General features: G+C 39.2%; 1 protein-coding gene across 3 annotated transcripts in view; it reads right to left on the minus strand.

The window, feature by feature from the left end:
- The window catches only part of Ssr1 (signal sequence receptor subunit 1), a 38,440-nt gene extending 22,666 nt beyond the window's left edge, over positions 1-15,774 (minus strand). Inside the window, exons 1-8 of one of the 3 annotated variants that reach the window (XM_048799753.1) lie at positions 15,586-15,774; positions 13,215-13,327; positions 9,376-9,463; positions 7,243-7,505; positions 4,781-4,857; positions 4,013-4,091; positions 1,885-1,978; positions 1,589-1,603 (exon numbers count right to left, since the gene is read on the minus strand). In XM_048799753.1, coding sequence (XP_048655710.1) covers positions 1,589-1,603; positions 1,885-1,978; positions 4,013-4,091; positions 4,781-4,857; positions 7,243-7,505; positions 9,376-9,463; positions 13,215-13,327; positions 15,586-15,664 — 808 coding nt within the window. In that variant the 5' untranslated portion in view covers positions 15,665-15,774. The remainder of the gene's footprint in view (positions 1-1,588; positions 1,604-1,884; positions 1,979-4,012; positions 4,092-4,780; positions 4,858-7,242; positions 7,506-9,375; positions 9,464-13,214; positions 13,328-15,585) is intronic. The other 2 variants (XM_015493982.2, XM_048799754.1) reach the window with 2 other exon arrangements.
- Positions 15,775-23,583: the final 7,809 nt, after the last annotated feature.

The raw sequence follows: 23,583 nt of genomic DNA on the forward strand, positions 1-23,583 counted from the left end.
AGGATGATGAGCAATTAGTCCTACAGAAATTATTTACTCCCATGAATTGACCTATTTTATCATTTCCCTATGTCTCTAAATCCAGACTCATTTATGCAACTTCTAAACACTTCCTGCATTGCTTTACCCAGGAATTTCCAAGGATCTTCCCACTCAACATGTCTTTTTTTGCCAGGATCAAACCCAGGGCCTTGTGTATTTGTGTATGCCAAGCAAACACACTCTCACTAAGCCACACCTCCAAGCCCCTACCCAACACATCTAATCCAAACTCATTCCTGTCCATCCTATGTGCTCTGGCTGCTTCCTCAGACAATGGGACATTATTGGTTCCATCTCCCCACAACAGCCAAAAACAAACAAAAACAGCATCATCAAAAGTCCTGAATGCTGCACATCTTTCAACACTTCTGCCTCAGTTTAGGCCCTCATTATTTCTCCTGTACATTCCTGAAATCATCAACTGGCATCTCAGCTTTCAGTAGCTCCTGTAGCCAGCTGTCCTCCACAAAGCTATTATAAATTCTTTTTAAAACATAAAATTGTTATTCATCTACTTTAAAGTGTCTGATGGCTACTTTTTGCCTAGAAGATAGGGCAAAAGTATTTAGCATGGCACAAAAAACCTTGAAGAGTCCTTCTCCAACTGTTCAAGTCTCCAAACAAAGGTCGACTGTTCCTGGGAGTGATTTCCTCCTTTCCTAGAAGATCCTACCAAGCTCTCAAGATTTTGTATTCACTTTTAATAAAGTACCTGTCATATGGAAATTATATTTGGAATAGAGAGCGCTAGCTCACAGAGTCAACTCAATTTTTAAAACTAAGGACTTGAACAAGCAAAGGAAAACAAAAAATCAAACAAACAAAAAAGGAACTAAAAACTAAAGTCAGTAAATGCATGTATAAAAAAGTTGAACCTCATTCTTTAATGATAAATTAAAACACTCATAACATTTAATACTTAAGAATGATTAGTGAAAGTGGAGGACACACTCCTGAGAATATAAATTAGTACTAACTTTTGGAATGGAAATAAGACACTTTCCACAAAAATTAAAATGCACATAACCCGAGACCTATTGATTCTACATTCAAGAAGTCATCCTATGAATTTACACATAAGGGTATTTATTAGCATTTTTTTTTTAAAGAGTGAAAAACCACCTGTACTGAACACTCATATAGAAACATATGTACAGAAAATACCTATAATACAAATGTGAACTTAACACCAATCATTTGTTGAAAATGGGATTTGTAAAGCCAGGAGCTGACTTTTTCACTACTGTACAATCTAAAACTGTGCAATGAGGCTATACTGCTTTATAATAAATGCTTCTTAAAAGTCCTTCACTTGGAGGGAAAAAATTCCTACTTTAAATAGTTATTTTAACAAACTGCCTATGTAATAATATCTGTTAGGTTAAACTATCAGGTAGTATTTTAGGTTTAGTGAGTGGTTTTTCCAATAAAATTTAGTACTAGAAAACTGTTCCATTACTCATCAAATTTGCTATAAAGCGTTCATACGCTATACAAGAGCCCCCAAAACTCTAGCAAATGGCATTAGAAAAATTAATTGCCTCACCTCTTCTACTCTGCACTGAAGCAACAGGAAAGAAAAGAGACAGGAAAAAGATTAGGAATGTAAAGAATTCACACATTTGTAAATAAACTGCAGGTTTGGAGGCATTTCTAAATGAAAGTATAAAAAATACTAAAAACAATAAATGTTCAAAGTCTTCATTAGTCATTGTTCTAGATTTTACACAGTGGAAAAGACAAATGCTAAGTAGTATTAGCCACACATTTTTTTGCTAAATCTAAAATATTTAATTTTCATTTAAGAGAAATACTTCCCACCAAGTTTGTAAGACTACTTACTGATTTGATTCAAAGTTTCTTGAGGAATCCAACTCATGTCAACATCATTCTGACTTGATGTACCCATTTCTACTTTCTGTATGGGTCTCTTGCGCTAAGAGAAATGTATTTCAAAAGAGTTCCATTATGTTGCTTATTCTAATTTTTAAAACACAATCAAAAAATTTCATCTGATCTTAGTAAATAAATTATGTTCTTTTCCAGTGTTAAAACATACTCCTAACAAATATTTTATTCACTAGAAGAGTAAAATCATGTCTAGCATTAATATAAAGAATTCACTGGGTGCAGTGGTACACACCTATAATCCCCACCACTCAGGAGGCTCAAGGTCAGCCTCAACAAATTATCGAGACCTTGTCTCAAAATAAAGAGTTCAAAAGGTCTGGGAGATGTAGCTCAGTGTCAAAGTGCCTCTGGGTTCAACTCTCAGTACTACAAATAATAAAATACTTTTATCCTTGCTATAAAACTCTGTATTATACCACTGGTGGACAAAACAAGAATGTCTACTTATACAATTATTTTCTTTCCACTTAGGAATCAAAATCAAAGAATAAATTTCTGGCCAATGAAATTCAGAATAATTACTAAAAAGTTGCAAAAAGGCTATCTGACATTGTAAGCTAGATACAACTAAACAAGTAAAACCTCATTATCTATAAGCAGTATTATTTGTTTAGATCATAAGTTAATTCTGAATACAAAGAATAACTGAAAATAGCTTTGTTTAAATGAAAAAGCAAACTGTAGTCAGTTATACCAAATATGTAAATGCACAGCAAAAATCCAACTGTTATGAAAACAACACAAAGATAGTTATAAACACTCTGAAAATGGAGAGCAACTGTTTAGGGCCTAAAGAATTATATTACAGTATTTGACACAAATGGTGTAATGCATTCCCACTAGAAGAACGGGATGGGTTTTCCTTTTTGTGGTGTGGGAAGAAGAGAATTGAGAGAGAGAGTGAATGAGGAAAAAGGGGAGAGGCGTAGGCAGTGAAGACATGATGGAAGAGTTAGCCACCAAAACCAGAGAGAACCATGATGGGGGTGGGTACTTCAGTGTTACGCTTAATTAAGTAGATGTTTGATCAATAGGACAAATACAGTCAAATTCATTCTTTATCATGTGAAAGAACTCATTCACTAAGAATAAGCTCCATAATTAAGAATAATGAAGTGAAAATAAAAAGCTGGGTTGGTTTCAGATAAAACATGAAAGGGGCTGGGATTGTAGCTCAGTGGCAGAGCGCTTGCCTTGCACATGTGAGGCACTATGTTTGATCCTCAGCAACGAATAAATAAAAAGTATTGTATCCATCCACAACTAAAAAAACTAAAAAAAAAAAAAAAAAAAAACATGAAATAGTGTAATTCTAGGTAAAAAAAAAAAAAAAAAAACTTTCTGAATTTCAGGAATAAAAATTCTAGGGTAATTCACAGTTAAAATAATTTCCAGGTGCAGTAGCACATATCTGATCCCAGTTTATCAGGAAGCTGAGGCAGGAGGATATCAAGTTCAAGGCTAGACTCAGCAACTAGCAAGACCCTTTCTCAATAAAAAATAAAAAAGGGCTGGGGATATAGATAAGTAGTAAAGTAGCCCTGGGTTTAATCCCCAGTACTGCAAAAAAAAAAAAAAAAAAAAAGATAGTACAGGTCACACTAGAGGATGTAGACAAAGGACACTAATTGTGTGCATGTCTCAAAGTCTCAACAAATTCAAGTCGTATATCCAAAGTTTCACCTTTGGGTTTCATTTTAAAAAGGTACAATGAAGCTGTAACTCTAGAAACCTACAGTGAGAATAAGAAGTCATGAAGAATTAGATCAAGCTTAACTTAGTACTGTAACAACTTTTAAAGAATGGTTTTGAGAGTTGTTCAAGCTGGGCGCAGTGGTGCATGCCTGTAATCCCAGCGGTTGGGGAGGTAGTGACAAAAGGATCGCGAGTTCAAATTCAGCCTCAGGAAAAGTGAGGCACTAAGCAACTCAGTGAGACCCTGTCTGTAAATAAAACACAAAATAGGGCTGGGGATGTGGCGCAGTGGTTGAGTGCCCCTGAGTTCAATCCCCGGTACCAAAAAAAAAAAAAAAAAAGGAATTGTTCAAACATTAATTACCTTTCTAGATTCTAGGAGTTGATGAAGGCCAATAACAACCAGAAGTCCAAGACCAGCGAGGAACATATACATAAAGATTCTGGCATAAAAGAAAAAACATAAATTGGCTGTAATTCATAAGAAATACCACAGCTAATTACAACTATAATTCTAACACATTTCATAATTTTAGTTTATTCTGTGCAAATGGGTTTAAAAATTACTTTAGGTCAACATATATAAGAAATAAGAAATGATTCATCATTCAAAAAGAACATATTTTTCAAGATAAAAATATAATTTACAAAAAGTCAGGAATTTTAGAGGCACATATCTTAGCTTTGGCTAATGATCAGCTTCAGAAAGCATGGAGTAGAAAAGAATTTAGGACAGAAAGCCAACTAATACCTTTTAAAGGATTTTTCATCAGTTTGAATCATCTTTCCTAGCTTGGTATTATACATACAAAAATCACATACAGGGCTGGGGATGTGGCTCAAGCGGTAACGGGCTCGCCTGGCATGTGTGCGGCCCGGGTTGGATCCTCAGCACCACATACAAACAAAGATGTTGTGTCCGCCGAAGACTAAGAAATAAATATTAAAATTCTCTCTCTCTCTCTCTCTCTCTCTTTAAAAAAAGAATCACATACAGTATGGATCTATGTAGTAAAGGTTTCACCAAATCTGTATAGTCCATTCTATTTTGACCATTAAAAACAATACTTTGAAATCAGAACATGCCCTCTAGTCCTGCCTTGAGAGATCAAGTTCTAAAACTTTCACTTACGTTTCTCCATCTAACCCATCTTCTCTTTCAATAACTGTAACCGTTTGATTGAAGACAGCATCTTGGAATACATTGCCCTGTAAAGAATAAACTTTTTAAAAAAAAAAAAAATTCACAAAAATTTGAAATGCACTGAGAGAAGGAACTCTCGTAAGATTTGTTAAAACTGGTACTCTGTAACAGATTTCTTATAGCTCTCTCATCATCTAGAAGGAAAGACTTTACAAAGTCATATACTTGCACTATTCAATGCCAGGGACTCAACATTCTGATTTCAATTTCTTCCATAAAATAAAAATGTCTCAAGCTCTGTTATCCTCCACTTTCTTTGAGGAGTGGGGAGATGGCACAAGGACCAAGGAAAGAGTAAAAATGAGATAAAACTTGCAGAAAGAAACAAAACTCAGAGTATTCTGATACCTGCAGCTCAAGTTTGTCTGCAATCCTCCAACATATGGATGGAAGCATGAAAACGTAGAACAGTAGCTGCAGTGGCAGATCACACAGACCCGAACAAAAGTCAAAATTATGTTCTAAACTGACAATGGGATGAAAACCAATTCCTTCAAAATAAATGGGTTGCTGATTTTCAGAATCAAAATATTTTCTTGTTATGGTCTTGAAAAATTAATGGGTCATAGACAGCTGTTCTCAATATTCAATGCTCTACACACAGGTAGTATATTTTCAAAACCACCACTTATTGCTAAATACTAATTATGTAATTTTATTTCAAGGTCTTTCAATGTGCACTCAAAACGAAACTGACACTACACTTTACCAACTGGATTTAGTTCGATTTAAAAATAGGATAAAATTGATAATTTTCAAACTACATAATTATAAAGTTCAGGAAACTTAGTATCATATTTTGAAAACATAAAGAATGAAAAAACAGGGACTGGGGTAATGGATCAGTGGTAGAGTGCTTGCCTAGCATGTGTGAGGCACTAGATTTGATCTCAGCACTGCACGTAAATAAATAAAGGTACATTGACAACTAAAAAATATTTTTAAAAAAATGAAAAACTTTCCTACTTTCTACTAAATAACTCTAAAAATGAAAAATTTAGGGGCTGGGATTGTGGCTCAGTGGTGGAGCGCTACCCTAGCATGGGTGGGACCCGGGTTCAATCCTCAGCACCACATAAAAATAAAGGCATTGTGCTGTGTCCATCTACACCTAAAAAATAAATATTTTAAAAAAATGAAAAATTTAATTGTAATACAAGAAATTTAACTCAGGTAAACATGTTAACACTAGGATAATGAAAATCATGAACAACTTCTAAGAAGAAAACTTTGAAAAGGAAATTGTTCAGATGTGTTCTCTGAAGAACAGTTTTCACCAAGAAGTCAACTGCCAAAAGTAAAATTTTAGTGCTTCTTGTTCAGTCACTGAATATACATAAAAATACATATCATAAAACATCGGCTTATATTCAGGACATTTGGTTCTCATAAATTAAAGCCAACCCATTAACCCTGCTGCTAAAACTATCTGGCTATAAGCTAGATGTAGAGGTGCACACCTGTGATCTGAGCAACTGGGGAGGCGGAGGCAGGAGGATCAAAAGTTTGAGGGCAGACTCAGAAATTTGGTGACATCCTATTTCAAAAATAAAAGACTAGGGATATAGCTCAGTGGTAAAGTACCCCTGGATTCAATCCCTAGTAGTAGGAAGAAAGAGAGAAGAAAAAATTGAAATAAAAAGGGCTGGGAGCAGGGTGCAGTGGCGTACATCAGTAATCCTAGCAGCTTGAGAAGCTGAGACAGGAGAATTGTGAGTTCAAAGCCAGCTTCAGGAACTGCGAGGAACTAAGCAATTCAGTGAGACCCTGTCTCTAAATAAACTACAAAATAGGGCTGGGGATGCGGCTCAGTGGTCAAAATGCCCCTGAGTTCAATCCCTGGTACCAAAAAAAGGGGGCTGGGGATGTAGCTCAGTGGTAAAGTACCCTGGGATTCAAGCCCCTGTATCACCCCCTCCCCCCCAAAAAGAGAGAGCTGGTTTTATTTTATCTGAATATATAAAATGATGAAAAACCAGCTACAAAAAAAGTAGAAGTAGTAAAATGGGCCAAAATCAGGCAATGACAGGAGCAAATTACATATATTAACCTCTAAATAAGTAGTAGACTATTGAGTGGCATATTGCTTTTTCCTTCTAAGATCCCGATCAAGTCACTTCCACACTCATGTGACTGCACCTAAACAAAAGACACCTCTAGTGCGGGTCACTCAGCAGTTTCATCACTGTTTTCAACCACCTCTCCTGCAAATTATAGACTCCAAGACACTTGCGAATTTACATTCACGACCTTGGTGCCTACCATGGTTTCAACCACAAAATAGGCACCTGTACAGAAAAATATTTAACAATGTTAATTATCCCCAACAATCTCTAACCTTAAAAAAAAAAAAAAAAAAGTAAAAAGTAAACAGGTTTAGAAGGACTTACATTCAAGTCTTTGTAGTTCAGATTGATGACCAGACCAAAGGGTCGTCCACCCATGGGCTCTGCAGGAATGAAGGAATACTCAAAAGTGGCCTGTCTCTGGGGTGGCACTACAGTGTTCAGAGGCAGAGCTGTGAAATTCTGGATATAAAACTGGTAGTCCTGAGGATAACGAAATGAGGCATCTAGGGATTCCACAATAAAATCTTCTGTACCCTTGTTTGTAAAGCCTACCAAGAACTTCACTATGTTATTTGCTGGAAAATCTGAGAAACAAAAAAAGACAAAAAAATTAGAACATATTCAGAGTACAAATGCAACACACATTACTAATGGACGCTGGCACACTTTCCTGCTGTATTCAGACTTGGTTTCAGAATCCTTTTCCAGAGAACAGTCCAGTCACATGCTAACTAGTGAAAGACTGGAGCTAGAGTGTACGCTGACACTCAATTTTGTCTATGCTTGAGCACTCCAACTTGGGAGCTGAACTGAGCATCTTGACTTCAGACTAGATAATACCCAAATTCTGTGGTCTAAGAAAAAGTTGGGTCCTTCTGGTAGCAAGATTATTGTGTAGGGAGTTATACAACTGAGTACCTATACAAATAAAGAGAAAAATGACAAAGAAAAAAATCTAAGGGGTTCATTGGAACACTTGTGTTTACTAGAACAAAAAAAAAATTGCATTTTTGAATTCCTATCCAATTACACAAGTAGTCAAAAATGCAAATTTGAAGGTAAATCAGCTACAAAAATAAATTTTTAAAAATCACTTATACTTTTTGTAGCCTGTAGGTGGAAGTCATAACACATGAGTATAAAATAGAACACATTTTCATATTAAATGTTGAATTATGTCACTGTCAATCAAGCTAAGCTTCATCCAGTATGACATAAGTTGTACAGTCAGACAGATCTAGATTTGAATATGGTCTCCATGATCTATTTATAAACTGGGTAACCCTGGGGTTTGTTAGGATTAAATAATATTTGTGAAATATTGAGAACAGTGCCTACTATGCTATCTTCAATAAACATCAAGCATTACATATTTATAGGTTGAACATCCCAAATTTAAAAACTGGAAATGCTCTAAAATCTGAAACTTGAGTGCCAATATGATGTTACAAGTAGAAAATTCCACAACTGATACTCAAGTGATGGATTATAGTTAAAATATCAGTGCACTAAAAGAACTGTATAACATCACCTTTAGGTGTATATGGAACAAATGGATTTCATGTTTTGACCTTGGTTCCATTCCTAAGATACCTCATTATATATAGACAAAAATATTCAAAAATCCAAAAAAACTTCTGGTTCTAAATATTACAGGTAAGGGATACTCAATCTGTATTTTCTTTTAAAGAAACCTAGGCTCTAATCAAGACCTACTTGGAAAGATTTTAAAATATAGCACAGTTATCTAGGTTCTATCCAAGGACTAATCAAAAGGTACAATATTTCACTAATATTTACATACTCAAAATATAGCAAAATTACTTTGCTGAGGTAGTTTGAAAGAATTTTAAAAACAATATATTTGGGCTGGGGTTGTGGCTCAGCAGTATAGTGCTTTCCTAGCACGTGTGAGGCCCTGAGTTCGATCGTCAGCACCATATAAAAATAAATAAATAAAATTGGAGCTGGGGATGTGGCTCAAGTAGTAGCACGCTCGCCTGGCATGCGTGTGGCCCGGGTTCGATCCTCAGCACCACATACAAACAAAGATGTTGTGTCCGCCGAAAACTAAAAAATAAATATTAAAATTCTCTCTCTTTAAAATAAATAAATAAACAAATAAAGATATTGTGCATAACTACAACTGAAAATAAAATATTTTTTTAAAAACCAATATCTTTAAAAGGGAAATCTAACTTCTAGTTAAACTAGATAGGATTTATTATTCCCCTTAGTTAAAATACCTGCAATACCACTGTACAGGTATTGGTACCCATATATATGAGATTTTTTCCAAAATACTTGTTTTGCACAATACTCCTTATATAAAAGGAGCTTAAAAAAAGACCTTAAGTATTACACCAATGCTCTCCCCGCCTTAAAAAAAAAAAAAAAAAAAAGGCTTGCATTTAAAAACTCACATCTGAATTGAAACTAGCAATTCTATATTACCTTCTCCTTTCACAAACAGGATAGTTGTATCTGCACTTGGTGATGCTTCAGGTTCACCAGATACATCTTCTTCCTCTTTATCTTCTGCCTAAGAAAGAAAACATTAAAAAGAAATTACTAGGGGTGGGGGAGATCACTTACATACAGACACTTTATCAGATTTGGGACAAAATATTGCTTCTTCATGGCTTTGTCAGTATTAGTGGGATGAACATCACTGTATCTCTTTAGCTAACTTAAACAGTGCATCTAAATGTTCATACCAATTCCCAAGGAATCTGACAGATCTGACTCAGGGTCTAGTGTGAATCCTGAAATTCTTTAATTCTAATAAAAGCATCAAGGAAATGCCAAGACTACTAGTATTCTGACCACACTTTGAACTGCAAGATTCTGGATCAAGGGTTGGTAAGCTAACTGCCTGTAAAAAACTAAATAGTAAATAAAGCTTTGCAAACCATAAAATCCCTCTTGAAAATGCTCAAGGTTATAGCATGAAAGCAGTCACAGAAAATAAATGAATAAGCAAGGTTATGTCTGTTCTGAAGCCAAATTCTGCCCACCCCTGTGGATCTTGTTAATAGTCTACAACAATTTCCATTCTAATTAAAAGGAAAATTTCCCCCTAAGAATCAGTCACATGGGGCTGGGGCTGGGGCTGAGCAGTAGAGCGCTCGCCTAGCATGTGTGAGGCACTGAGTTCAATCCTCAGCACCACATAAAAACAAGCAAATAAATAAAGGTATCGTGTCCAACTATAACTAAAAAATATTTAAAAAAAGAGAATCAGCCACATAATTTGAAAGAAACGTTTTAAAGAAGAGCGAGCCAGGTGTGGTGGCACAAGCCTATAATTCTAGTGATTTGGGAGGCTGAGAAAGAAGGATTCCAAGTTCAAGGCTAGCCTCAGCAACTCAAGTGAGATTCTGTCTCAAAATAAAAAAATAAAACATAAAAACGTCTAGGGATGTAGCTCCGTGGTAAAGCACCTCTGGGTTAACTCTCCAGTGCAAGAAAAAGAGAAGAGAAAGAGTAAGCGATCAAGGATCTTATTGGGGTGATAGAAATATCCTAAAACTGGATGTGTCTTAAAACTTGGTAAATTTACTAAAAATCAGATTGTATACTTAAAAATGGGATTTTTATGCTAAAACTGTATCTCACTGAAAATGTGAATAAATTTAATATTTAAAATGTTAAACCTGAGAGAAGCACCATGTCTTCAGATGAACGATCATAAACTGAGATGCTTATGGGTTATAACATCACCTTTAGGTGTATATGGAACAAATGGGTATATGGGTGTCATTGTTCATTGGCTTTAAACATTCTGTAGATGAAAAGGCACTCAAACCTTTCAATGAATGAGGAACTGCATTAAATTTTAAATATTCTTAATGATACCATTTATTTAAAAGTTTTTACTTTTGGGAAAAGAGACCCCTCAAGAAAGTCCCAGCTACACAGGAAGCTGAGACAGGAGAATCTTCTGAGTCCAAGAATTTAACATCAGCCCAGGCAAAATAGCATCTCAGGGGGAAAAAAAAAGACAGTAGGAAAAACCATAAAATGTAGGAATAAAGTGGAAAAAAATGTACCTGAGAAACAACAAAGAACAATCACATCTAAGATATGATTAATGGGCTGCAGACTAAAATGAAATGGAAGAAGTTAACAAGACAACAGCTCAAATCACCAGAGTCTATCAAACCAGGAATATGAAGTAGGATGGATGTTAAGTGCTGACTTCCTTTGTGGACATTAAAATTTGAGGTACTTAATGGAGCACCCAGACACTGCTATCCTGTGAAGAGCTGGAGATATCAGTATGGTGCTCAGAAATGAGGCTAGAAAATCACTAATAAAGGGTGGTAGTAGTTAAAAAAAGGTTTCACCAACATTACAGGAGTAGGCAGAGAAAGAGAAGGTAACAGAAAGATCAAAAAGCAGAAACTGGTAAAGGAACACTGAGAGGATTGTAACCAAAGCCAACATTAAAGGATTCAAGGAAAGTATACTTAGAAAATGCTAAAGAGTTCAAATATCATACCTAATACAGGCCAGGATTTTGGCCATCAGGTTGCTGGTGACCTTAGTAAGAATAGTTTCACTAGATATATGGGACCAGACCATGGTAGAGAACAAGCGTGAAAAGGAAGAAACTGTACAGGGTAGTCTTTCTTCAAGAAAGAACCAGACGTGGTGGCACATGCTTCTCTAATTCCAGCTGCTTGGGAGAGTAAGGAAGACATTGAGTGGCTATCATGGGCAGCTTAGTGAGATCCTGTCTCAAAGTTACAAAAAAAAAAAAAAAAATTACTGGGGTTATAGTTCAGCGCCCCTGGCTTAAATCCCCAGTACCAAAAAAATTTTAAATACAAATAAAAATAAATCACAAGATAAAATTAGCTTACGTGAAGGATATACCCCATGAAAATGAAATCAAAGAAGAAATCTGTATTTAAGGTTAATTACTTTGATATTAAAATAGCAGGAAAATAGGAAATTGGTGGTTCAACCTTAGAAGAAAATGACATTTAGAGTCATGAAAGGTTTTAGGTGCATAGCATGAGAAAACCTATGTTAAGCTGGGCGCAATGGGAACAGGAAAGACAGCAGAATGAATCAGATATAACTTTCCTATGCTTATATATGAATACACAACCAGTGTAACTCCACATCATGTTCAACAATAAGAATGGGATCAAACCTGTAATAGATTGCACTCCATATATATATGTCAAAATACAACATACTGTCATGTATATCTAAAAAAAAAAGCTGGGTTCAGTGGTATACACCTGTAATCCCAGTAGCTTGGAAGGTTGAGCCAGGAGGATTATGAATTTAAGGGCAGCCTCAGCAACTTAGCGAGATCCTATGTCTAAATAAAATATAAAAAAGGTCTGAGGATGTAGCTCAGTGGCAGAGCACTCCTGGGTTCAATCCCCAGTACCAAAAAGAAAAACAAAACAACAAATATCTATGTAAAAAATCTGGGCTGGGATTGTGGCTCAGTTGTAGAATGCTTGCCTAGTATGCGTAAGGCACTGGGTTCAATCCTCAGCACCATACAAAAATAAAATAAAGTTATTGTGCCTACCTAGAACTAAAAAACATATATATTAACAAAAAATCTCAGGCTAGGGATATAGTTCAGTTGGTAGAGTGCTTGCCTTGCATGCAGAAGGCCCTGGGTTCAACCCCCCAGCACCACATAAACACACAAAAAAATCTATCCTATACAATAAGACTACAGTAGTCCCAAAGAGGAAATTAAATTATCCAGAAGCATGCTGCAATGATCATGATTCCAGCCTGCCATTCTGTTTTACTATAATTATACAGTAAAAAAATTCATGGCTAGACAACTAAGAGATCTTCTCTAACCCCCTCACTCTTTACAGGACATATTTTACATATTATTTGTCATCTGTTCCTTACCTCATCCCACCAACACACATATCTCGTCTGTCCAAAGCAGCATCCAGAACAGCACAGACTCACTACATGAGACTCAGTGACTGCTTATTGAATGAAAGCGAGAAAACTGAGACCCAGAAAGAGAAGCCTGAAGGCTAAACACCATGGACCCCAAATTTATCCACTCCTGGTCCACTGCTAGTCCCACTACATTTAGCTTCCTAAATTCATGCCCGTTAGTATGATCTTGAATCATTCTTTAAGTGTGTCATGTCTCCTTCCAGCTCAATACATATGCTCTATCCTCAATGACAAGCTCCTATTCACCCAACTTCAATCCATTTTGATCATAATAACAAACCACTGACAGTAAAAATTTTAATACCAAACTTTGTATTAAATAGTATAACACTAACCAAATCTGTGGGTTCATCTTCTTCTACCTCAGCTTCATCGTCTTCATCTTCAATTATTGAATCTTCCACTGTTTCTTCATCCTCTGTAAGATCCTGTGCCACCGCTAATGAGCCTATTGATAAAATACAAAGTAAGCAATTATCCTTCACCTGGAATACTAAATTTTTTAAATATTAGGTATAAGCAACAAAATGTTTACCCTGGAGTAACTTAATCCCCCAGCCACTTGAATGATGACAAATTACATACTACATCTAAAAATACTTGTATTATTTTACTAGTATTCTTAACTGCTTATTAATTTTAATAGAAAATACTGTTTAATTTTAAAAAGCACCCAACAGCTAGAAAATGAACTGCAGAAATTGAAGATCCCCTGAATTCCAGATGAAGAACTTCAAGCAATCTGGTTAAGCAAATAAAAAAATAATAATAAGTTTGGTGCAAAGGAAGGAAACTCCCCTAAATTTAATCCCTGTCATTAACCATATAAAATAAAACAACAAAAAACATCCAGGTTTAAAAGAAAATAACATTCTCAATATCTAGGCAAGAAACATCAGAGCTGACAACAGCTGAAACTCTTAGAATCTACTAACAAGTAACTAAAAATGACTAATACCTGTATCTTCCCCTATGATAAAAACTAGCTTGTGCCAGGCACAGTGGCGCAAGTGGCTCAGGAGGCTAAGGCAGGAGGAGTGGGAGTTCCTCAAGCCAGCCTCAGCAAAAGCGAGGCTCTAAGCAACTCAGTGAGACCCGTCTCCAAAAAAAATACAATATAGGGCTGGGGACGAGGCTCAGAGGTCAAGTGCCCCTGAGTTCAATGGCCAGTACCAAAAAAAAAAAAAAAAAAAAAAAACTAGCTAGCACAAAACACATTGTTTAGTAAAAACATATTGTAACTTCAGGGTTGAGAGCAAAGAAAGAGTCCAATTATTTTTGCATATGGCTTTGTTACTTTTAAATATTATAAGCAAAAGTTATGTACACTCATAATGCCAAGAAATTATAAATCAATTTTGTAGGCAAAAGTATTCGAAGCAAGTCACAATGTATCTATTTCTGGCAAGACCCTCAAAAGCATTTCAAAGTTCCTGAAACTCTTCCAGCAGAAAGAATGATGATGTGGCAGTTCAGTGGAGGGGGGGAAAATGTGGAAAGGGAAACATGTGCAATATCCAGGGAAAATGGTATTTATTAAGTACTGTACACTTCAAGTTTTTTTCACCTCCTTGAGTTCCTACTGCTAAAATGGTACCTTCCTAATTTTACAAGTCATTTTCAGTTAAAAAAAAAAAAAACAACTCTCAGGACATAGTAGTAGTTTAAAGTCATACAAGCCACTAAACAGAAACCAGTCCCTTCACTCTTCTTTGCCAAACAGTTTGTGGGCACTGGTCACCGTCATTCACTAGGCCACAGAGTTTAAACTTATGGAATGGGTTCTAGTAACCACTTAGACTAATTCTTTCACTTTACAAGTTGGACACCGAAGTTCATAATACCAGGGCAAGAAGCCAAGATTCCACATTTTTAGGTTCTGCCATCTAAGTTTTTTCACCCAAGTTTTTTAACTGTTGAAATGAATAAACCTATATAAATTGGGGTGTGGGAGAGTAGGGCTCAAAGTCCACTCTCGCCTCCCAGCATAATAGGGTATTTCCAACCAACAAAAAGTAGAAAGGAAAAATGGAAGGAAGAAAGGAAAAGAGAGAGAGAGAGAAAGAAAGAAAGACGGACAGAAGGAAAGCCATTGAATGAGAGATCCCGTAGGGATTCTGCAGTCTGCCTAGGACCAGAGGCTGACAACTGAGTGAGGATGCGGAGTTTTTCGGAAATCAAGCCTCCCGATAACACACAGGGATCAGATGCGGATAAGCAAAGACAGAGGACCAGAAAAACGATGCTCTAACAGCATGGGTGTGCAGAAAACAGGAGTTTCAGCAAATGAATTAAGGAGGACTCCTAGCGTGGAAGCTAAAGACACGTCAGCCCAAGAGCTAGAGGATGGGGGTGGAGCGTCGCCGAAGGCGGCCGAAAGAAATAAAACCGGGCTGCAGCGCTCTGCGGGGCGCAGCACCCGCCGCCCCAAGCCTGCGGCTCCGGCGCAACCACCCAACCTCCGGCCACGGGAGCAAGGTCGCTCCGGCACGGCCCTACGCGCGGAAAGGACCAAGGGTCAGGCAGGGTGTGGACTCTGCACGCGCGCCAGCCGCCTACCACGAGCCGGGGGTTGGGGAGCAAGGGGAGGGAGGCCGTCGAGGTGGACGCGGTCCCCAGGAGCCGAAGCTCTGCCGCCTCCAACTTCAAACTTGTCGCCGGCGTCTCCTGAACTGCCAACCCCGCCGCCCACTCCCCTCGCCTCACCTCCCGGGCCGCCTCGGAGCAAAACGGTGGCGGGGAATACCAGCAAGAGGAGCAGAAGCAGGCGGGGGAGGAGTCTCATGGCGCGGCCGGTCCAGTGTCCAGTCCCAGTCCGCGAGTGCTCTCGGCGGCTCCGGCGGTAATGGCGTTACTCTTCATCCGGGCTCCGTCAGGGGCGGGGCGGGGCACGTAACGCGCACGGGCCTTCGCCACACCCCTCCCCTGACTGCCGAACGCCGCAACCTGGCTGCTGCAGCCGAGAGGCGGAGAGTACCAGCCGCCCGCCGAGTCACGTGGTCTGTTGCCTGGGCCTCGGGTTCCCGCGAGAGTCAGCTGCCCGCGGCAGTCATGGCCGGCGCCTTGCGGTTTGCCCGGGCCTGGATCTCAATTAGCGTAGTCAGTGCTTAGTTATTTGAATGAGGATCCGCTTGGTGCAAGGCGCGATAAGGATTTTGCATAATTCTAAGTAACGGTGATGTAAGGAACATGAACTGCCTGTGTGACTTTTAAAAGAAGAGACAACTGGGTGAGGGTAACACTGTTCAAAGAGAAATATACAGTGGAAAATCTGCCCCCTATCCGCCCACACCCTCTTCTATAGAAAGTAGTGACAGTTATGAAGTTTTAAAAGATGACTCTACAATTTTCTTTAGTTTCTCTATCCACTATGTCGGATTTGGGTTGCTGTGATAATCTGTTCTTTTTTTTTTTTTTTTTTTTTTTTTTGATGTCATTTCTTGCATTGGATCAAAATACAAGGTATTTTGGACTGGACCAATGTGAGATGTCATATAGATGATGAAGAGAGTAAGTTAACTCTTGGTTTTTATTATATTGTCAGTTACTTTTCATCCATGAATTCATTAATCTTCTGAACATTCCCATGAGCTGCATATTATTATTTACTGAGGAGAAAATAGAGAAATTAGTAACGTACTGAGCCTTCAAAAAGCTAGCAAATGGGCTGGGCATGGTGGCACACACCTGTATCCCAGCGATTTGGGAGGCTGAGGCAGGAGAATCACAAATTCCAGGACAGTGTCAGCAATTTGGTGAATTCCTGAGCATCTTGGCAAGACTCTGTCTCAAAATCAAACGTTCAAAGGGCTGGGGATGGATCTCAGTGGTATTCCTGGGTTCACTCTCCAGTACACACACACACACACACAGACACACACACACAGCTAGCAAGTGGCAGATACAAGCTTTTATAGGACAGCCTGGTTCCAGACTCCATAACCCTAGGGCATCTGCTGTTGTACTCCTGTATTGTCTCAGCTTCAGATCTCACAGTTCTGGGGTCCTTGTAAAAGCAGCTTGTGACTGCTGCTACTATTTCCATCTGCTAAAGTCAACCTGATAGTGCTGGGATGAATCAACTCAGCCGCTCTGCTACTTGTGGTGGTGCTATTACAAGGGTATCCCCCATTTTGCCTCTTCGCACAGCTAACCAAGCTGCCACTCAGTGCCAAGGTCCCCAAGACTGCTGACCCAGTTTGTTGTGGTGCTGTATCTTGCTGAATTCTCCACTGACAGGAAGAATCTCCCTCCCCGCTTTGTTTTATAAGTTTATGTTCAGACCTGCCTGTGCTCGGAAGGTTTGACAGTTTTGTTCTTGTTAGTTTTGTTTATTTAAGGTTTTTTTTATTTTTAAAATTTTTTTATGTGGTGCTGGGGATCAAACCCAGTACCTCACAGGTGCTAGGCAAGCACTTTACCACTGAGCCACACGCCCAGCCCTGTTGTAGTTTTTGTACTGGGGATTGAACCCAAGATGCTCTATCATCACTGAGCTACATCCCTAGCCTTTTTTTTGAGACAGGGTCTCCCTAAGTTGCCCAGGCTGGCCTCGAACTTACTATCCTCCTGCCTCAGCCTCCCAAGTAGCAGGCAAGCGCACACCACCTGGCCCAGCTGTTTTTTTAAATTTTTTTTTTTTAGTTTTAGATGGACACAATACCTACTTTTCTCTTTCTTTCTTTGTTTTTCTTTCTTTCTTTCTTTCTTAATTTTTTATTTATTTTTATGTGGTGCTGAGGATCGAGCCCAGTGCCTCATATATGCAAGGCAAGCACTCTGCCACTGAGCCACAATCCTAGCCCCTGTTTTTTCATATTTGATAAATACATTCTTCTATTTAACTTGCTGTTCTCTCTTAGCACCAGAAAGAAACTAATGGGGACTATACTAAAAGCTAAAGTTGAAAACATAATGCTGTACTCAAAGGCACCTCTGTACTCCATTACTGCACCAACAGTGTCTCCTGACTCTTTTTTCTCAAGACATATTTAGACATACCCTGAACCAGCAAGGTAAATTCAGTTTAGGCCTAACCCATGACTTCATTCCAGTGATTTTATCAATGATTCCTTGTGGATTTTATTTGGGACTTGACTTTTTATACTATTATTTTATTGTTGTGGTACTGAGAATTGGACCCAGAGTTGCTCTACCACTGAGCTATATCCCCACCCCTTTTTGAGTCAGGGTCTTGCTAAGTTGCAGAGGCTGGCGTCAAACTTGTGAACCTCCTACCTTAGCCTCCCGAGTCACAGGTATGAACCACCATGCCTAACTTGGGACTTGAATTTTAGATTGCCAGCTACAAAAGATGCAGCAACCAATAAAGGGTTTTCTACTCTGGATGTTACTGATGTGATGAACTTAGGGAAAACAAAATATACAAACGAAAACAAAAGGACCTGTGTGACTATTCAGTCAGTATAAAAAGCAGTAACATATATTTCAGGGAAGTAAAATAGTCACCCAGATCTGAGTGCTCACAAATTCTGCATAATTATGATCTACACTGTCCCCATATATGCACTTTGCCTCAGTGCCCACCTAGAACTCTTCCCTGCTGTTGGAGAATTCCAAGAGGAACTGGAATTAAGAATTACACCTACTGATTTATTTATGTCCTCCTTGTGTTCTCTGTCTCCCCTGTGCACCTATATCTGCAAAGGTATCTGTTTTCTAAGAATGTTTCACATCTCAGGCAAATCCATCGTTGATTCTCCACTTTCATAATTTTATTCTTTCCAAATTTGTAAGAGCAGAGGATTATTAGCAAATGTGTTTATTGAGCATAGTTTTGTTCTTTGTATTCTCCCCAGGTAACTGCATGAACTTCAAATCTTTACTCAGTTGTCATTGTCTTACTGAGGCTACCCTGACCTCCTGCTTTAAAATTATAACTCTCCCACTTCCCACACTCTCAATCCCCCACTGTGCCCCCTTTTCATAGCTCGTTATCCTCCCACATAATTTCTAGTTCACAGTGTCTCTTATCTGTCTTCTGCCTGCAAACACTTGGAAACCAAGAGGCTTTATGTCTCTTACTTATTGTTATAAAAGAGTGCCTGACACCCAATGGGAACTCAGAAAATTCTTGTTTAGTCAGTGAAGGTGTGGCATTAATATAATCACATTTTTCCTCCATAAATTTACAACCCAGTTTTTATTGTAAACCTAATAATATGGTTTGGATCTGAAGTTCCCTACAGCCTATATGCTACAGGTTTTTGGTTGCCAGCCTGTGGAGATACTGGGAGGTCTTGGAAACTTTAGGAGGTGGGGCCTGAGGACTTTAGGAACTTAGGTCATTGAGGGTATGGCCTTCGAGGGGATATTGGGATCCCCAGTCTTTTCCTATCTTTCTCTGCTTCCTGACTGCTGTTAGGTGAGCAGCTTATTCCACTACACACTCCCTGCTATGATATTCTCCTTACCACAATGAAACTAGAATTTTGAGATAAACTGAACTCTCTGCTTCTGCTGGTGGGTGGGGTCTGTGTAAGGCTGCCGGCCTCTGTAGCCAAGAAACGTTACAGCTCTTACTGGTGGGCTATGCCTGCAATGTTGCAGCAGACCACAGCAGCTCACTAGTCAATTTCTTCTTCTTTCTGGGTTCTTGTCTCATGAATTTGAAGAATGAAATCCATAGACCAGGATGAGTGGATAAAAGAGTAAGACTATTGAAGAACAGAAACAGGAGCAGAACTCTTGCAGTGCAGAAGGGTACCTGATAGCAGGTTTTCTCCCTCCAAGTGTGCTAGTCTAGGGGTTTATATAGCACGTAATTCACTGCTATTGGTCCAAATTTATGCTGATTAGGGTTTGGAAGCTTACTAATACTATTAGTCAATTTTTTGAGTCCCAATTTTCATTCAAGTCTGCCTCACCTCCATTTTCTCATGGCAGATCAGGAAGTAGGAGGTTGAGTCATCAGATGGAGCTGCAGTGCTGCCTGGAGCAGGTTTCTGCACAGGCATCCTGTATAGTGCCAGGCCTGGCTGCCAAAGGATGACAGGTTGGTGCTCCTCAGCTTGCCTCAGTGCTGGCTGGCTATGCAGATCCACATGGCCACAGGCTGTGCTTGCCTCTCTTACTCCAAGCCGCCTGGGCACCACTCTGCTGCTTTGCTGTTGCCTTGTTCTGCTGCTGCTCCTTGGCAGGGACCACCAGTAGGCTGGCTGCACAGCTTGGCAGCCAGGAAGCCATGTCAACAAGGCCCAGAGTGATGGAGCCAAGCCACCATGGCCTGAAACCTCTGAAACTGTGAGCCAAAATTAACCTTTCTTCCTTTTAAGTTGTTTATCTCAGGTATTTTGTTAGAGTGACAGAAAGTTAAACTAACACACCTAGTGAGAAATGAAAAAATAGCAAACAAAAAAATGTTATGTTTACTATGTTCAAGCAAAGAGTTAAATGTCCTTTCACCTAGCAAGGGCTTAAAAAAGAATTTTCGTTCTTTTATTTATTTATTTTTTGTACTATATCATTGAGGGAAAAATTCTTCTGGAATCCTTATGTAAAGGGGAAAAGGAAACAGAAAATAAGGATAACTTTTAAGGGAGTGTTAGTTAAAAAAAAAAAAAAAAAAAGGAGGGTGCTGGTTCTCCAGGCTGACTCCCGTTTAGAAGGAGGTCCTTCATTCTTTCCCCAGCTCATACTTCACTGAAAAGAATAGGGGAAGTCACAACCATAAGATCACTCACCACAAAACCCACCACCTACCTGCCTCTGTACCCGCAGGCTCTGCCTTTCTTTCTATTACAATAAAATATTGTTTATTGGCCTATCAAAGTCCAGCAACCATTTGTGGTTTGGATCCCATTTCCTGCTCAAAGACAAGTGATTCTGAAAATAGCCTTCTCTTCTTTACCTCACAATAAATTCTAGTTTTCTACTTCATCACTTCCATCAACATACAAATATATTATAATATTGCCTGTCATGAAAAAAGAACTCTCTCCTTGGCCTCTCATTTCATTCTCATTCCTTTGCTCCCTAACACAGTAAAACCTCACTCTCCTACCTCTCAATTTTCTTCTCAGCCTACTCCAACTGAGCTTTTATTTTTAACCCTCCACTAAGACTTGCTACATCTAATGATCCTCATGTAAACCTTTCCTACCCCTGCCTCCTCTAACACCTGACTCTCTAGGCTCAACGACAGCTACCTTCAGTTGGTTTCCCTTCCATCTCAATGGGCCCACTCTGCCTGGCTGCTCAGGGTAGGCCTGCTAGAATGGATACACACGCAAAGCTGGAAAGCCCACCTGCATGTGTTCTGCTAAGTCCCTGAAGGACATTCCTTTACCAAAATGAGAAAGAATGCACTGGTGAGAGGGGCCAATGTGGTCCATGTGTTCCAGAGGCCAGACTAGATGCTGTTAGGAACTGGGCATGGAGGCCAGCTGAAAAGAAGTAGGTACAAGGGTCCCAGGAGGAGAAGAGGAAACATATTGCTAGGGAATGGTAGAGGTGTGTGTCACCCTCAAAAGGGGAGTGGTCTCCATTTCTTATAATTCCATGTCAAGTGTTCTTTTCCTATTCCATACTGTTTCCCACATACTATACTTTAGGGGAGAAAGTGCTAAGTGCCATTAGAAAGTTAAGACAAAAAATAAGAGAGATATTACTTTCAGACTTTTTTTTTAGTGCTACCTCCTTAGTACTTTTTAGTTTTAATTTTGAGACAGTGTCTAAGCTGCTGAGGGTCTTGCTAAATTGCCAAGATGGATTCAAACTTGTAATCCTCCTGCCTCAGTGTCCCAAATCCATAGTATTAAAGGCAAATGCCATTATGTCCAGCTCAGATAATATTTAAACTAAGCCTTAAAGGATACAAATAGTTTTAAAATGAAGAACTAGGTGATGGAGGTGGAGAAGGACATTTAACAGGCAGGAAGGAAAAAAGAAAAAGGAAGCAAGTTGGGAAAAGGCACACAAGTCATTAGGAGCCAGAGCATGGAAGGCAATGAATGAATGATGGACTACAGAGCTCGGTGTGCATGATAATTTTTCCATGAATTATTATTCAGCCTTTAAGATAAAAGTTATAAAGACATCATGCTGAAATGGCAATGTTTTGGATATATTGCATTAAGTAAAACATATTATTAAAATTTTTTTAAAGGAAAAAAAAAAGACATGTAACTCAGTTATAGGATAATGGTTATCATGAAGTACACTGAGCTTAGATAGCCTATTAAGACAATATGTCTGAGGGCTTTGTAAACTCTTTCAGTATAATGGGTAGCGAAAAGAGAAGATCCATGATCTCTGGAAGAACAGAAGTTTGCAAGAGGAATTTTTTTTAAAAAAGGTATTATGGTTTATTGTTAGAGTCTGTAAACAAGTCTGGATGGCGCCTAGCAAAATGCCAGAGGGAATGGTTTGTGAAGTAATGCCAGCGAGCCATTAAGTGTGAAAATTCCTTATTGGTTGACTGATGTATCTAGTTTATGCTAATTAAGATAAGCTGTGTGGAATGTATAAATATCGCTCCGGTCCTACAATAAACGGCTTCCACTCCTGCTGTATCAATGCACACAAGTTGTTCATCACCACCACCACCCCCCTCCCCCGGCGTTATTTTGCTGCAGCCGGACTGCGGCAGTTTATTATGTCCCCCCAAAGCTCATGTATTTAAAGCATGATTCCCAATGCAGGAAGGTTCAGAGGTGGAATGTTTGGGAAGTGATTGGATCACAAGGGCTCTGAGAAATGGGACCTAATTAGAGGAAGCAGGTCACAGGGGCCTAGTCTGGGGATTTGTCTTCTTCTTGGCCCCTTTCTCCCTCTGTGCTTCCTGGCTGCATGAGCTAACAGCGTTCCTCCACCATGGCCTTCGGCGGGCATGATGTCTGTCTGTCCTCAGGCCCTGAGCAATGGAGTTGGCCAACCACAGACTAAATCTCTGGAACTGTAAGCCAAAATAAATCTTTCCTCAAGTTGTTTTTGTCAGGTATTTGGTCACAGTGATGGAAAGCTGACTAACGTATAAGATTTACAAAGTAAAGGTGCGAGAGGGTAAAACTGTTTCATGGAGCAAGTCATTATGGAGATGTGATGAGTCAGAATCAAGGGGACAAGAGACTAGACAGAAGGGCCAGAAAGCTGATAAGCACACTGGAACCTCAAGGGGAAAAGAAATCATGCCCTCCTGTAATCCACAGTGAGAGCCAATGCTTTGCTCTGTGAAGGCAGAAACAGCATCCATTTCCAATCTCACCTCTCCTGTGAGCCTCCTTACTACAAAAGAAGGGAGTGAAGCTTTCAGCCATGGGCTCCTTCAACTTACCACAGCTCACAGTTACCCTGAACATGCCCATCCTGAGTCCTATCTTCCAACCTCAGAGATGTCCCTGTCCTTAGGCTTTGCTGTGGAACCTGGTCCCTGTTTCTTCTCTGAGACCTTAATTCATCCATCCCTGCTCTCTCCTTTACCTCAGTTTCATCCCCCACCATTGGAACCTTCTTAGAAAATATCTGCTTATTTAATACCTCCATATGAATGTTTGAAGCAACCTCGAACTCTTCAGACCTCTCCCTGCAAACCCGCTATCCCTTGTCTTTGCCCTTTAAAGTGGCTACCATCCACCCAGAACTCTGCTAGACTTCCTGGATCCTGATAGCCTTATTTCCATTGCTAACCAATCGCTAAATCCTTTTCATTTTACCTCTGAAATCACATTGTACCCGTATCTCCCT

The sequence above is a fragment of the Marmota marmota genome, unplaced genomic scaffold, assembly GCF_001458135.2.
Source record: "Marmota marmota marmota unplaced genomic scaffold, marMar, whole genome shotgun sequence".
Lineage (NCBI taxonomy): Eukaryota > Metazoa > Chordata > Mammalia > Rodentia > Sciuridae > Marmota > Marmota marmota.